At 36.6% G+C, this 13040-nt stretch overlaps 1 protein-coding gene across 7 annotated transcripts in view; it reads right to left on the bottom strand.

Moving 5' to 3' along the window:
* The window catches only part of HTT (huntingtin), a 96618-nt gene that overhangs the window by 64743 nt on the left and 18835 nt on the right, over positions 1-13040 (bottom strand). For all 7 annotated transcript variants that reach the window (XR_012673446.1, XM_075148629.1, XM_075148631.1 and 4 more), the window contains 12 exons: positions 11167-11247; positions 10392-10756; positions 8451-8574; positions 8046-8164; positions 7001-7112; positions 6102-6242; positions 5273-5431; positions 5082-5179; positions 3365-3504; positions 2483-2546; positions 1975-2075; positions 331-477 (listed from right to left, as the gene is read on the bottom strand). Coding sequence is in view for 6 of the 7 variants with exons in the window: in XM_075148629.1 (XP_075004730.1) it covers positions 331-477; positions 1975-2075; positions 2483-2546; positions 3365-3504; positions 5082-5179; positions 5273-5431; positions 6102-6242; positions 7001-7112; positions 8046-8164; positions 8451-8574; positions 10392-10756; positions 11167-11247 (1651 nt within the window). In the remaining variant the exon portion in view is untranslated. The remainder of the gene's footprint in view (positions 1-330; positions 478-1974; positions 2076-2482; positions 2547-3364; positions 3505-5081; positions 5180-5272; positions 5432-6101; positions 6243-7000; positions 7113-8045; positions 8165-8450; positions 8575-10391; positions 10757-11166; positions 11248-13040) is intronic.

Raw genomic sequence — 13040 nt, 5'->3', positions numbered from 1 at the left:
AATATATACATATGATTAGCTTGCAAAGCTGCACTTGTGCAATTTAATGGACAAATAGAGTAACCTCACGATGAAGAGAAGATAAACTTTATCACAGAACAACGACTCCCTATGATCAACGTGCGAGCACATCACTAGTAACTCACACACCAGTTTATCCTTTAAACACGAGTGTTTCTGCGGAGCCTAAAACTACCACAGATGCTCCTACAGATTGGAAAAAGAATTCACAAGCACATGGGTTTGCAAGATTTAAATATGATTCTAGGCATTATCGATTGAAATTTGGGTCCGCGTTCCTTTTAAAGCAAGACAATTCACATAACATACCTGGTGATAGTGCTCACCGCAAAGTGAGATGGAGGCTGTGTTTCATGCATTAGTAGTTTCAGGTAGACACTGCTTTGGTCTCTTGCTACTGCCACAACTGGATCAGCCTGTCCTTGATCACAGTTATAAAATAGCTTTGGAACAAGCCTTAATGATAATTGTCAAAAAGGAAAAGCATTATTCAGAAATTATTTAATATACAATTCAGAAAGCTGCATACCTAATTAGACATATCAAATTGTAAATAAAAACTGTTAGAAAACTCATATTGTTAAGCTGAATTCACCTTTACACAACTGCTCTTCATTATAATCAAGCAGCTCAAAACAGGACAAAGGAACTGCTCTAGACACATGGGAGTTAAAAAAAAAAAAAAGATCTTTTACAGAGATATCTACCTATACACACTACAATGACCACTTCGCTAGAGAGTATTTCTCTCTCAGTGTTCCCCTATCTCCCCAGATATTTTCCCCATGGATATCTGTGTCAACTGTAAACTAATTTCTACCTGAAAAGGACAATTTTTCACCATCTGATTTCTATGCAGCAAAACTTAGAACATTCAATAAGATCCAGTCTTCTTGAACAACAAGATTTTCAACTTAGACAACAGTGGAAAAACTACAGTACACATTATTTGTAAGTTCACTGACAGTACTTCCAATGAATGCCCATACTGGATGTTTCAAGGGGTTTCTGCAAGCTCGTAGCAGATTTCTTGGGCAGTTAAGTCTTTTCCAATCTTAACACACATGCTGTGACTAAGTCAACATGAAGATACAGAAAAACTCCAACTTGTTACCACTCAGTTAACAAAATAAATCCATTTCAAAATCAAGTCCCTGAATAAAAGCAACAAATACTAACTATGATGCAACAGTTAACGACTTCTCTGCTAAGCTGTTTCTGCAATACAAGTGCTTTTAAGTGGCAGAATTTTTAAGGTTTCATTGTCCTTTATTTGTTATTAGGAATGGACAGCAATTAACAGTCTGAAAAACTAGAAAAGAGACTCCTCTGACAATAAAATATTCCAGGAAGTCAGTATTAGATGCTCCCAACTTCTTTAGACATAAAACTTAAGTCCTTGAATTCTAATAAACAAACTACCAACTAATCCTTACTGTTTGGTGCGTTTATCTGGACAGCAATTTTAACTGTAGTAGGTTACAGCAGACAGCTGCTTTTTAAACAAGATTAGCTACTTCACTGTAATCAGTGAGCATGAAAGTTTTAAGATACACTACCTATAACCATGTGGAAACTACAATGTTTGGGAGTTACGACAACTTGGTAGAACTGCAACATTTTAAGTCCATCAACTACTGTCAGGATACTGAACAAATCTCTTCAGCATGCAGAAGACTAACTTGAGAAAGTTGAAACTGAAAGTGAACCCTCAGAATGTAATACAGTTAAATATAATTGTAATGCTAATAAAAAGCAAAGCACAACTGCCTGATGATTCAGAATGATGCACGCTCCAGGTACCATAAAGCTGTATTTGTCTCCCATTCCTCATTTAAACAAAAAAATAAAAAACCCACTAAGGGATTATTTTCATTATAGGTACACAGTACTATATGTCAATATCTTTCTCAACTCCTTTTCTTTTTTAAAAGATAAAACAAACATATATACCTCGTTAATGAAGCTGCAGCTATATGTCTCACTCTTGGATCTTCATCTCCAAGTAGACATATTACAACATTATTAAGCACTCTCTCCTGAAGTTTTAGTAGCTAGAAAATAAGTTAGCACAGTAAGGTTCATTGAACATTTTCATCATTTGACCAGATTGTTAAAAAGATACTTAATAAGTGAGATTTCATGCCATACAAGTCTGTAAGATAGTCTTGACTTTAACATTGCCAAATACACTATTTAAATCCATAAATGCCAAAAATTTTTTAAAGTTTAAAAAAACCACAACAAAATCCCCCCCCACACACACCAGAGAACACTAAGATATTTGAATCTCCGTAGTGAAGTATCTTTCCAATTGTAACAAGTCTCAGAATACGAGCCTACTTATACAAAACATATGTACAACAACTATCAGCATTGATAGAATTTAAACATGAAGTGCTGAAATTGCACTGGTACCTTAATCCAGAAACACAATACACTGACTGAATAATTTACTTACACCAGTATAATGATGAACTCCTCTGTGCAAGCTCTCAGTTTTCCCTTCCAAGAAGTTGACTAGCCTATGGAAAAATAGAATTTAGAGTACATTAGTTAACTAATTCAAGGTTATTTCTCCCTTCAGTGCTCTTTTTGTTTGTTTATTTTTTAAAACCACCACTGCAAGGAAAACGTAAGAAGTAAACACACTTTAGAAGAGGTAAGCTATTTGCTAAACTACTATCTGGCTAGTGTAACAGAAGAATTACTTTTCTTTAGTTAAAAAACATTATTTACACATTGCAATTGTAATTGTATTTTTTTCCCCATGCACGTAAAAATCAGACTGTTTTGAAAAGATAGTAACACATTCCAAATATCACTATTCAGAAAGAGTCCAATTTTGTATGACTAAGGATAACTTGAAGAATTTTGTCTTTTAGCTTGGAAGAACCTGTAGAGAATGAGGGAATGCAAGAAAAGGAAGTAAAGTCACATTCATTTCAGTACAACAGAAACTGAGCAACAGAAGAGAGCTGACAATAATGGCGAACAAGTCAGGGACTTTTTCTTTAAAAAACACAGAGAACTCGACATGAAATCCAAGTTAGTTTCCAGATTATATGGTCTCTCTCTGATCACAGATTTACAGAAGACTTGATAAAACAGATCACTGAACTAGAAACTCCTATACAGTGTTACTAGGATTGGGCTTGGTAGTGAAGTCAATGGTAACTGAACAGAGGAATTCATACAGTCCTTATATGAATGATTGGTCTGAATTAGTTTTATGAAACTTGTTAACGTTTCAGAAGAAACTGCTCCATTTTGGTTCCAGTTTCCTATACACACCATCTTTGCACTGCAGCTACAATACTCATGGAAAAATATAAACACTTACCGAAAATCTACCTCTGCAAGTGTTTCAAGAAGTTCCGTCCTTACTAGCCAATATGAGCTATTCTTCAGCGTAAGGAGGTCAACAATTAATTGTAAACCTAGTTCACTGTAACTGCTACTACATAAGCTCATGATGCAATGCTGAAAAGAAAAAAGAACTTTGTTATATTACAGAAGAGGTTCTCTGAATCAAAGTATGTAAGTGATCATAAAAATCTGTTTTATTTAGAATACTAAAAAATGTTATTGCCTATGAGCTAGAAGAAAGTACCAGAGCTAGGTACTTCGCAAGGGTAGGACACTAGCTCCATGTGAACGGCTAAAACCTGCTGCTGAATTTAAACTCTGGAGAGGAATACAAGCCTCAGATCAGACAACAATCCTCCGAAGAGTAAGGTCTAAAACTCACAGGGCTTAAACACCACAAGTATTATATTATTATCTGTTCAAAAACAGTCTCTCCTAATTTCCACAGGGTATTTTTAGACACCCGGTTTGATTTCCAGAAGTTTTTCAAAAAGTCATACCTCCTTATTTTAATGGCTGTTCAACTACACGCAGAATGTGTGATCTTTGGAAAAAGTTATAGAACTCTACACTTCTATGTCTTATTTAACCACATGAAAATGTGCTTTCTTTTTTGGGGATTAACAACCCAAAATGCTTTTGAACATTTCTGCCGAAAGGTATGAAGTCAGGCTACATTATATACTGAGAGAAAGAAAAAGTCAATTCTGACTAGTGTAAGTTGCCTGAACGGAACAATTCTAGTGAAGTCTTCTAAAAAGCCATAATCATAAGTGTAAACATACATGAAACCACTACATACAAATAGTGAGATCATGGAACAGAAGGTTAAAAAGATAGCATCATTTAACTAACTGGCTTTCCTTCCCTCAGCTGCATCACAGACCCCTCCTCTTAGCACATGAAATCATACTTTTGATACATTAAGTATCTTCATTTTACTAAAAGCTACGCTTTGCCTCACTGACCCATAAGCTGCAGTACAGTCAGCCACCCTGTGCCTCTCCCCAGTGAATTAATTTCCCTTGGCCTCCAATTTGTCCTTGTTGTTCTACTTTTTCGGAAAATTCCTCAAGGAAAAGCTCACTCCTTCACCCCTCTGCTTTTTCACAGAACACCTTCCACAGATTTTACTACAGAAATAAAATTCACATGCTCTAAATTCCACTCACAAATTCAGCTATCATCTCTATTTTAACAATTGCCTGATGGATCTTTCACCCAATTTAAAACACTTACTTTCCTGAGACTTTTGTCACTTTTAAAAATTATTATTTCAGAAAACAATCACTATTTTACTTGTCTTTTCTCACATTTAATTTTTGCTCTCCAAATACAGGCTACAACCAGGTGTCACATGTTCACACTTCCCCGTTTAGGCTAGATATCCTTTTTATCTAATGCACCCATCCTGTTGTTGGTTAATGTAACATTACAGCTCATACCAGTACATTTATGACTGAAAATATCGTGATTAGACTATACTGCTGCGCGACCTAACCAACATAATTATTTCCCAGCTGTTTGTTCCTCCATTTCTGTGCCTGAATCCATGTTTTCTACAATAAAGTTCTTGAGGAAGAAGTCATTTTTTGCTCCATGTTTATACACCTGAGCATAGCAGAATCCTAGTCAACGAATAACGCCCCTGTGATCTGTGGTGCTGCAAACAAATTACTACTTCTGCTTACCCTCACAGCTGTACAAGCCAGTTTGCAGGTAACAGAGGACTCATCTTTCAGCGTTTTCTGTAACAGAGGTATGCAGTCTATCAAGGAAAAGAGATTTCCTAACAAAAAAAGAATTTAGAGCAATGAAACAGAAGAAAATTTTGATTACATTTTAAAAAAAAAAAAAGGACACCGTTAAAATAAATTCTTACCTGTTGAGCTTCTGACATTTATTAGCCATTTTTCCACATCAAAGCGGGATTTATTTAGAATGGAGTTGACAATTGTTCCACACAGAATGGCAGTAGCTCCTCTAATCTGGGGATCTCCATGGTCAATGTAGTTCAGAATATCTGATACATACTGCTCCTCTAAGAAAATAAGTTACAACTACTTTATTTTAAAAATACTAGTCTTAGACTTAACTGATCCCTCAAAATGTTTCAGTCGAGGTACCAGTTATTGTACAATCAATGTCAGCATATTCACAATACGCCCGCCTTCGCTCTACCTTTCAGAGATCCCTTGCATGTAATCTACAGATCATTCACACCATCCAGACCAATGATCACATATAAAGACACTAGAGATTTGTTTCAATTGTACACAAAATGCTCTGGGGAAATTTAAGAAGAGTTTTGGTCAACACCTTTGCCACTATCAGTTTCAAACCAGCTGAATATTCCAGGTCCCTGCTGATCATACTGTAACATTCATAAAAATGAACCTAATGGCTTAGAAACGATCTATAAGACGGCCTGAAATAAATTAGAAGAAACCATTTGTAAGATAAACAAACCACTTCTATATAGGCTTCAACTTGTCAGAAGCTATACAAGCTCGTTCACTGAAACCTAACTCTTACTACAAAAAAACCCCTCACCGTATGCGCTACTAGCGCAGACAGCATGTTCGTTCCAATTGGTGCAATATTTGTTTGCAATACTAAATTGGATTTAAGAGTTTTCAGTATAGATGCTGCCTCACTTATTTGAAAACTCAAACACACTATTATAATGGAATATGTGAACTGCAACATACCATACTCTTGTCCCATTGCTTCAAGGGGTGTTTTATACAGTTTGCTGAAGAAAGACTCGGGGTGAAGCGCAACAGCTGCTCCAACACAACTTACTGCCAGGGCTTTTACACTGACTCTCACATCTCTATCAGGAACTAAAGCTAGGGAGAAGAGGAAAAAAAAGGGGGGGGGGGGCATATTTAAAAGCTTCCTGAATTGTTTTTAAGTTAATTAATAACAAACACAAATGGGTAGAACAGCATTTCCTCTACCTGAAGTACATTCAAAAAAATTAACACTGAATTCAAACACAACTGAGTGATAAAGCTAAAAAACATACTTTTAATCTTGTTTTAATTAAAAAAAATTAGGCATTGTAAACAAAATCAATTATAAAAGTATTAAGACAAATATTTGAAAGAACTATATTCTTCTGAACTTGTTTTTAGAGTTTCCATAGAATGGACTGCAACATAGAAAATTGTTTCCTTACTGAGGTATTGATACTTTTATAGTGGACAAACTGGGCACCCAACACTGATAAAAAGAAATACTGATATTAGATTGTCTTCGCAGCTTCATACAATCTAAAAACCATCATGGCCCCACAGGTTAAGTCTTATAAGAATTTACAAGTTGTAAATGTAACTAAGTATTGGACTTATGGGTTAAGTTACCGTAACACTTCTTTAGATGCCCAATGGTTCAAAATGGGATTCATGTAAAATGGCAAAAATTTTTAGGTGTTTTTAGGTTTTTCTGTACTCTGGTGTGATCATTTAAATCAGGACTGTCACCTGAAACCCCACCCCTGAAATCTCCAATAAAGTGAGATTAAAAACCAGAGTAAACTGATCACATTTCCAACTTCGTACACTGAAAGACACAATGAAGCAATGAGTCTTGAACAGAAGCTTACCTCCTTTCTCCCCAGTAAGTAGAAAAGAGGCTGACAGAAGTCTAACGCAGTGCACTAAAGGAGCAGAATTTCCATCGGTATAGTGACCTATGTCTCCCTTTACCCTGGAGGGCTATTGAAGGCAAATCACAATTTTTATATAGATAAAAATTAATCTTCAATTTAAATAAAATATTAAGCACAACAAGATTTAGAAATACTGCACATGCCCGAATGTATAAAGGTTGTAATACATATTCCAAAAAAAGGCCTTAAAATGTAATGCTTTCAGGAAGTTTATATCCAGTATCAGAATTGGTTTAATTTTATCACAGAAACAACAATCATTCTGTAGATTTTTCTGAATTACCCAGACTTGCTGTTTGCATCTGAAGGAGTCAAACCACTTTTTGTCACCAAACAATGATCTTTGGAAACTTTGTATGAGAAGCAAGTAACTCCTAAGTTGTTTCCAAAGAAGGCTGACAACCTTCTGTAGTTTCACACTTAGAGTTCCCCAGTAGCCCAAGCTGATCTAATTCTGCTTACCACAAACCAAACTCCTTTTGCCCCAGCTCAGAACAAGGTCCAAAGCTACAGTCAAAAAGCTCTAAGAGGAAATCAGTAACCTGTGGTTAGAATGGCATGAGCCTCTCTGCAGAAAGTGAGACTCAAAGAGTAAGACACAATAACTGCTGAGGAAATAATAAAGTTACCTATACAGCTAGCAACCAGCACAAAGATATTTTGGGTACTAAAGTACCAGCATACCCTACTAATACATAGACAAAAGGGGTTTGTGTTCTCAGCAGTTTGTGTTTTGTTATGGTTTTGCTGGTGATTGCATTCAAGATATCAACACTCGTATTCACCTTATGTTAAATGAAATTCAAGCTGTAACTCACATTTACTGTTCAACCTTAGTTATTTTGACCTATAATGAAGCACACCACATACACAGGATACCCACATTTACCACTAATTTACATGACCATAACTATAATTTTATTTTTTTTAAACTTAGTTGTTTTAAACTTTAAACCAGACCACTGTGGCTATTTCTCACCTTATTTTCATGATCACCAGGATCTGCTGCATCTTCTTTTGATGTAAATCTATCTACACTGCTATCAGAAGGTTGCCTACTATGGCTTGTGGTTTTCAACAGGTGAGGCTGTTGAAGAGCTTTAGAAAAAGGCAATTCATTAAATACTATTTCAGATGCAAATTAAAAGCACTTTAATTGAACTTAATTATACAAACATGAAAAATAAATTAGCAGTGATCAAAACAAGTGATTCATTAGAAGTGTTGAAATATATTCCTTATTTTACATTTCAATCTAGTTATTTGTTTTTCATATCCATTACGTGAGTCTTCAGTCCCTTGGAAGTTCGACAGCAGATGCACCTGTAACACCTGCCTTAAAGGTGTCACCAGCTGTTTCCCGCCCCCCCATTTACCAACATACCAATAGAAGAATTTCTGAAAGACTCTGATGAATCATCTTGGAGAATATTTGCAGCCTCATCTTCCTCATCCTGCAGCTGCCCAATTTGCATTCCAGAATACTGTCCTTCAGCACCCTCCAAAACCTACACAGTGCAAGGAAAGGACTTAAAGTAACTTAGCTTAACACGCAGTATTAAATCTCAAACATGCAGTGTTAGTAATCTAGAAACAATTTGAAAGCAAATACAAGCCTGATAAATATTAGTGTACAGCTGCATGCAGCCCCAAAGCAGTTCCCCTCCTCCTCCAGGATTTGGGCTATGAGAGGCCATAGTCACATCTGACCCCCACTTGAGCCATGAACTTGGACACTAACAGTAAGGAAGTCGAACACTTGGTGCATTGCCTTCCCTTCAGCTCTCCTTGCTCCCTTATTCCAAACACAACTGTCCCTCTATCTCACCAGTTACGAGTCACAACCAACACTTTTACTGTCACAAATTAAACCTTTCCCTTGCTGTCAAACTCTCCCATAACCTCACTTGTCCTGGATATGTAAAGGTCAAACTGAGAACACACTGTGTAGGACAAAAAAAGGACAAATACGTTTGAACATATTTTAATTCCTTCACTCTAAACCAGAGACTACTAAAATGGACACTTCTAGAAGAGAGTTTGACCCTTGGTACCAATGCAATATATAGCCAGGAGGTATATGGAAAAATAACCATAAAAGACAAAAAAATTGATAGCGTTAATAAAAAAAACAGTAAAAGTAAAAAAACATTTCATTGTAAGTTTATCAGAAGACACAAGATACTTCTTCAGTTACTCCCTGACTTTATAAGCAGATGGAAATTGTTCATTAAAAAGCTTGTGTGGGGGTAAGTGGGACAACCACTTAGCCTGTCAATTAGGAAAAAATAATTGCACTTGTAATTACTGCTTGTAAACTGTAAGCAAACTGACATATGCAACGGTCTGACAAGAATTTGCAAGAAATGCATCTTGTCAATAAACACCTGCTCACTTTGGGTTCTGTACTGCCTACATTTAATTCAGAGAGAGTGCAATTATCACTCCTTTGGTTCTTGAATCCTCACACTTGCAGGAGTATTTGCTTATCATAATTGTAAATTTACCATTTTTTGTAGTGGTAAGAAACTATTACTCTTCCAAAGTTACTATCAGCAGACCTAAGTTAAAAGTTTGATAATGTTTGAGAAAAAGGACTTAGGAAATTCTAAGTTTTCCCCTTTTTGTGTTTTCTGCTCTTGCTCCCAGTAATTATATTTTCCTGTTTTTATTATAACCTCACAATACACTTGCCTAAGAGAGACAAATTTCTTAAATAGCTATATTGCATGCACATTTCATGTGTTTATTAGATATGTAACTACTACATTAGTAAATCAGACAGTAGTTGCTCAGTATAGGAAAAATCCTTAAGATGGAATAAAAAAGAAAAAAATGAGTTGTGTTGCCAAGTGAAAAAGCAGTAGCAGAAAACAATGTAAAGCATTAGGTTTCAGAAGTATTCCTCTATCAATCCAAATAGACTGTTCACCCTTTAACACTTCCATTAGTCCTCCTGCATCAAAACAATTAAAATACTACACAAAATGAATGATATGCTACTAAGAGAGTATATTTATGTCAAGCCTTTGATACTGACATTTTTCCAGTGAGTGACAATCTGTTAATGCCTTCATATGACCTACCCAGTGAACACACTGATTGTAGTTTTTAATTACTGCTGAAGTGGAAGTGTTAAAAGGAGGTCAAGCTCTCCAATAGAGGTTTGAGCTGCTGACCTTTCCATTGTTACTAGCTGAGGATGGAAAAGTAGAAGACGAGTAAGTAGATGTACCCAAGCCTGGGCTCTCCATGGAAGAGCTCTGAGATCTGTGTCAGGCCCCTCAGTAGAAGGGGAACCCCCCTCTGCCCGTTGCACACTTACAATTTCAGAACTGTCCGAAGGTGTTACAGCAGAGTCTGGACCTTCTGTAGTAGTCTGAGAGCTATCACTAATTGGCGAGGAAGCCTGTGTACCATCATTCAAGTCCATAGTGGGATCTGACTGGACAGCACTGATCTGGCTGGAGCTTCGACTAAGCACATCATCTTCTTCCCCTTCAGTAGCTGTACTTGTCAAATCACAGCTCGTCAGGTCTACAGAGTCTGACTGCAATGTATGTTGAGAACGTGGCTGCTCAGTAATGATATCATGTCCGGTAGAATCAGCAGCTGAACTCCCTACTGACCCAGCTGTCGATACACCTGATGAAGAAGCTAGTTCACTGGTTATCTCGCCCTTCATAGAAGCTGCAAAACACAGGCATTGATGAATCAAGTGTTTAAACTTGTGTTTCACTCTTGATATGGTCACCACATACTAAGCCACATATTAAACTAGGCTAAGGAAAGCGTATAACTAAACAGTTAAACTACAAGTAGGAAATAAGCATCTGTGAGATGCCATTCATCTATACCAGTAGCTCAATATGACAGTCTATCCATTTAAAGAAAAAAATGCAGTCAACTTCAATAGGTTCATAAGTTTCATACCCATGAGTATTTATGGTTTCAGTTTTGTTAGCTTTCTTTTGAGTGCCCATCCCCTTCCTAGTTACCATAACACATCACTTATATATTTTACATAGAGCAGTAAAAGAATGGATTTGTAATGTATAGTAACACAGGTTGATTGCACTGCTAAAGGGAAAGCCAGCTACCTGCAAACGATGCAGCGCTGACATCTGATCGGGTTTCAGAATCATCCTCCAAACCTTCTTCTTCACCAAGAAGTATTTTACCTGAGAAGTGATATAAGAAAAACCTTTACAGTTTTCCAAAGTTACAGTCAACTTGAAATGCTGAACAGTTGAAGTCAATTAGATGTGAAATCTATTTTTAGAAAGTTTATCCAAAGCATTTTTCAAAGCTATGACAGGCAACAGATGGAAAAGAGAAAGGAATGAAAAAAGTGAATATCCAGTCTCTCACTATCTGATCAGGAGAGAAACATACAGCAGTGACAAGGAAATGCACAATTAAGTATTTTATTTAACAGTGTAACCATTCAGGAAACTACCTATGACCTTATTCATTCTAGTTTATGTTTGTGGACTATGTTTAAGATCCACTAATTTAAAGTATGTCCTATTACTAAGGACTGGATACCTGGCATCTGGATGTCTGCCCTCAACTCAGAAGGACATTAAAGCATCACAAGTAATAGAATAACTAATCTCTCCCTCCTTAAGGCTATGAAAATTATCAAAGGCTACTTGCAGTTTGGGGCTGGGAACTCCAATGATAATAGAATGGAAAATGTCTAGAGGGAAGAGCAGCACTGACTAGAAGCACACGACAACCTAAGTGGGACAGGGTGATGAACCATGGACAAAAGCCATTAAGATCCAGGGACTAGTAAGGCAAAAATCTTCAGAGGGGCTTTTGCCATAGGAAAAATGAGAACCACTTATAACCTCACACAATCATAATAGACTTCTCTTACTCACAGAGTAATGTCTATTTTAAATAGAAGCAGTGGAAAGAGAAAGATACCTGCAGATGCACACTGCCTGGGAGCAAACCAAGGAAATAACTGGATTGAAAAGTCTGTAAATGGGACAGGATACAGAGTGCAGAGGGAGCTACTGAGCCCATCCTTCTGGATCTTGCAAGTTACTTGCTGAGACAGAGGGATTCATGATAACTGCTTTGAAATAAGCTTGTTTTGTCATTTAGAATAAGCTTCACTGGTAGTCTAGGATTCACCGTGCAAGATACCAATGTTTTGATAACTCTAGACGAATTCTTTTGCATCTCATTTAAGTTACTGGGGGTAAAAAAGCATTAACAAATTTTTGTATTAATTTCTCTATCACAACTGCTTGCATACATAGCAGTAACACTGTTGAACTGTCTTCCTACAGAAAGTACATTTTATGCTATTCAAACTGTAAGTAAGGTAGAAGAGTAACCATGACATTTCCATGTATGTTCTATGTAAAACAACAGTAATTGAGAACTACACACTCCTACGAAAGATTGACTAAAATCCTGCTAAGAGTTCCCAACAAAAAGCATGAAAGATAGTATATTCTTCTCTATTCTTTCTCACATCTACATCAATTTCACTGAGACAAACCAGGATATTCTTCTGCTTTCCACAGTTGATCACCTTTAAAAGTGAAAGAGGAAGGACACTGAAAAACACTTATTAGGCATATTAGACTTTGTATGTTTAAATGAGTATATAAAACAAGATGCAGGATACTTTTCCACTATTTGGGAAAAAAGATCAGTTAAGATAGGCTTTCATTTCAAAATGAGTTTTCAGCCTTTTTTGCAAATAATTTTCTGAAGGTGAAACATAAACAAACCAACATAGGCAAGCTGGTCAAAACTAAAGCTGGTCTGAAGCAGTAAGACTGAAAAGACATGGAATATATGAGTTCTGAGATTAGGGTCACAGATTTCTGTAGATCAGCCTCACTATACACCCCTACACACAAAGGAGTATTACGGCCAGAGAAGTTTCACCCACGGCCAACAGCAGAAGCCTACTACTCTATATGGTAGTAGACTGCAAAATGACTTC

The sequence above is a fragment of the Calonectris borealis genome, chromosome 4 (genome assembly GCF_964195595.1).
Source record: "Calonectris borealis chromosome 4, bCalBor7.hap1.2, whole genome shotgun sequence".
NCBI classification, from domain to species: Eukaryota; Metazoa; Chordata; class Aves; order Procellariiformes; family Procellariidae; genus Calonectris; species Calonectris borealis.
This window is presented reverse-complemented; position numbering and strand designations above follow the sequence as displayed.